Source organism: Ruditapes philippinarum, unplaced genomic scaffold, assembly GCF_026571515.1.
Source record: "Ruditapes philippinarum isolate M1 unplaced genomic scaffold, ASM2657151v2 ctg26004_1_1_1_1, whole genome shotgun sequence".
Classification (NCBI taxonomy): domain Eukaryota; kingdom Metazoa; phylum Mollusca; class Bivalvia; order Venerida; family Veneridae; genus Ruditapes; species Ruditapes philippinarum.
The window spans coordinates 1-2,559 of record NW_026852686.1 but is presented as its reverse complement, the minus strand read 5'-3'; the positions used below and the strand labels follow the sequence as shown (position 1 = coordinate 2,559).

The 2,559-nt window shown below is 30.9% G+C and overlaps 1 protein-coding gene across 1 annotated transcript; it reads right to left on the bottom strand.

The window, feature by feature from the left end:
- Positions 1 to 233: 233 nt before the first annotated feature.
- LOC132721143 (uncharacterized) lies at positions 234 to 1,754 on the bottom strand (the record flags this gene model as incomplete). Its single annotated transcript, XM_060705401.1, has 1 exon — positions 234 to 1,754. A coding segment is annotated over exon 1 (1,521 nt), but the record flags the coding sequence as incomplete, so codon positions are not given.
- Positions 1,755 to 2,559: the final 805 nt, after the last annotated feature.

Genomic DNA, 2,559 nt, shown 5'->3' with positions numbered 1-2,559 from the left:
TCTATTTTATACAATTTTAGTTTTTTTAATAACAATTCATGATTGATTAAGTCAAATGCTTTTGTAAGGTCAAGAAATATTGTCCCTATAAGTTTCTCTTCATTTATTGCTTTAATCCAGTTGTCAACAATTGAAGTTAGAGCCGTTTCACAAGAATAATTTGTGCGAAAGCCAGATTGATTTGGTTGAAAAAGAGAGTTAGCTTCAAGAAATGATTTTAGGTGATCACTAACATGTCTTTCTAGAATTTTTGACAGGACTGGTAGTATTGAAATTGGTCTGTAATTGCTTACTTCATTCTTGTTGCCTTTCTTATGTATAGGTGTAACTTTTGCTTTTTTAAATATTGAAGGAAATATGCCATTTGATATACTGAGATTAAATATCTTTTCTAAGGGTTTGGAAATAATTTTAGAACTCATTTTAAGAAATTTAGGTCCTATACCATCTAGACCAGTTGATTTTTTGAAATCAAGAGATTGAAGTTCTTTGATTATGAATTGTTCAGTAATTTCTGGTATTGTAAATGGAGAATCAGTCTTTGAATGCATTTCAATAAACTCATGCAGTTTTATTTCATCTTCTTGTAATAAATTTGAACAATTTGCTGGAGCAGATTTAAAAATATCAATGAAATAGTTATTGAAAACTTCAGCTGTTTTTAGTGGGTCTGTAATTTTATTTCCATCTTCATCTTGAATATAACTTGTCTGGTGATTAGAAGATTTCCCTGATAATTGTTTGAGATTTTTCCACATTTCTTTAGCATTGTTTTTATTGTTATTTATTGTTTCTGAGTAGTAACTTTTCTTAGAACTAGAAATCAGGTTTTTAACTTTGTTTCTCCAATACTTATAATCTTCATTATTATTTATTTTTTTAGCTTTATCTCTTTGTTTAGAGGCATGAAGAATATCAGGATTGTACCAGTCTGGAAGATGTGTGTGTTTTACACGTTTTCGTTTTAGAGGGGCATGTTCATTTAATACCTGACTAAATAAAGAGTTGAAACAATCCAAGGCATCATTTGGATCTTCAAATATTTCTATCAATGACCAAGGTTGTTGTTCCAGAGATTCAAGAAATTCTTTCTCATCAAATTTTTTAACATTTCGGTACTGTATTATCTGATGTAAAGACTTTTTTGTAATTGTATTTGAAATTTTGCGTGTGAAACAAATTGGAAAATGATCACTTATTGACAACTGAGGGATAGTAATTTCAGAAATATTATGAGGGAAATTTGTATATAGGTGATCTATTATGGTCTTTGATGTTTTAGTTACTCTGGTGGGTTCTTCAACAACCTGCTTTAAGTTGAAACTGTTAGTAATATTATTCCAACAAGTGTTGTTAGTAGATAGTGTTAGTGGATCATAATTATAGTTGAAATCTCCAGTTAAAATAATTTCCTTGTTTTCAATATATATCTTATCTAATATTTGTTCTAAATCCAAGTTCCAGTTTGCAGGTGATGATGGGGGTCTGTAAATATATCCTAATATAAACGTTTTTTGTTGATTGTTCTTGATTTCAAGCCAGATGGCTTCAATGTTCTCTTTTTGTAAATCACTCCGCGGAAAACAAGAAAAATTTTCATTAACATATAATATAAGTCCACCCCCATTTGTTTTCCTGTCCATTCGAAACATTTGATATCCTTTAAACTGGAATTCATTATCTGAGAAGCTGTCATTTAAAAATGTTTCACAAAGTCCAATAATGTCTAGATAAGAATGAGTATGCAACAACATTTTTAATTCATCCAGTTTAGGATACAGATAATGTATATTAAGATGGAGAAATTTCATCCCTTGTATAATTACTCATAATGATATAATGTATGTATGACCATTGTACAATATAATAACTACCCCTTATTTACATTGATCCCCTTGTGGCTGAGGGGTTGCCTTTATGAGTTGAGGCATCAGAATCCAGAGGCGTTCTAATTACTGGAGTTTATGCATCTCTTAGCTCCAGGAGATGAAGTGGTTTTGACCCCTGGTGTTGCTTTAAGTTTGTAAAACCTGAAGGTAGCCAGAATCATCTATGACCAAACATTGTGTTGGTGCATCAAACAAAATTTTAATTGAAGCACACATTTAAGGTTAATCTTAACACTTGGTATTGTTGCTGTTATAAGTATGTTCAATCAGTCAGTGTTGGTATCTCTAAAACTCCTGAAAGGAATGTGTTGAAACTTCACACAATTATTTAAGAGCCCATAACTCTACCATAGATTTTGACAGAATTATGGCCCCTTTTGGACTTTGAAAATTTTACATTATCCAAATTTTTGTTTTATTATCAAGGCATGGGAATAGTCAAGTGTGCAGTCCTACTAACAGTTCTTGTTGATTTATATAGTGATAAGCCTTTTTACTAGGACAGGAATTTATTGGGTGTAACATTAAAGGACATGCTGTAACAGACACACATTAGTTTATAGGGGAATCATAAATACACATTGCTACACCCTAGAATAATATGTAAATAAATAACAGAACACCCATAACATATATAGGATGATCTGCTGTACATTATACTTATTGCACA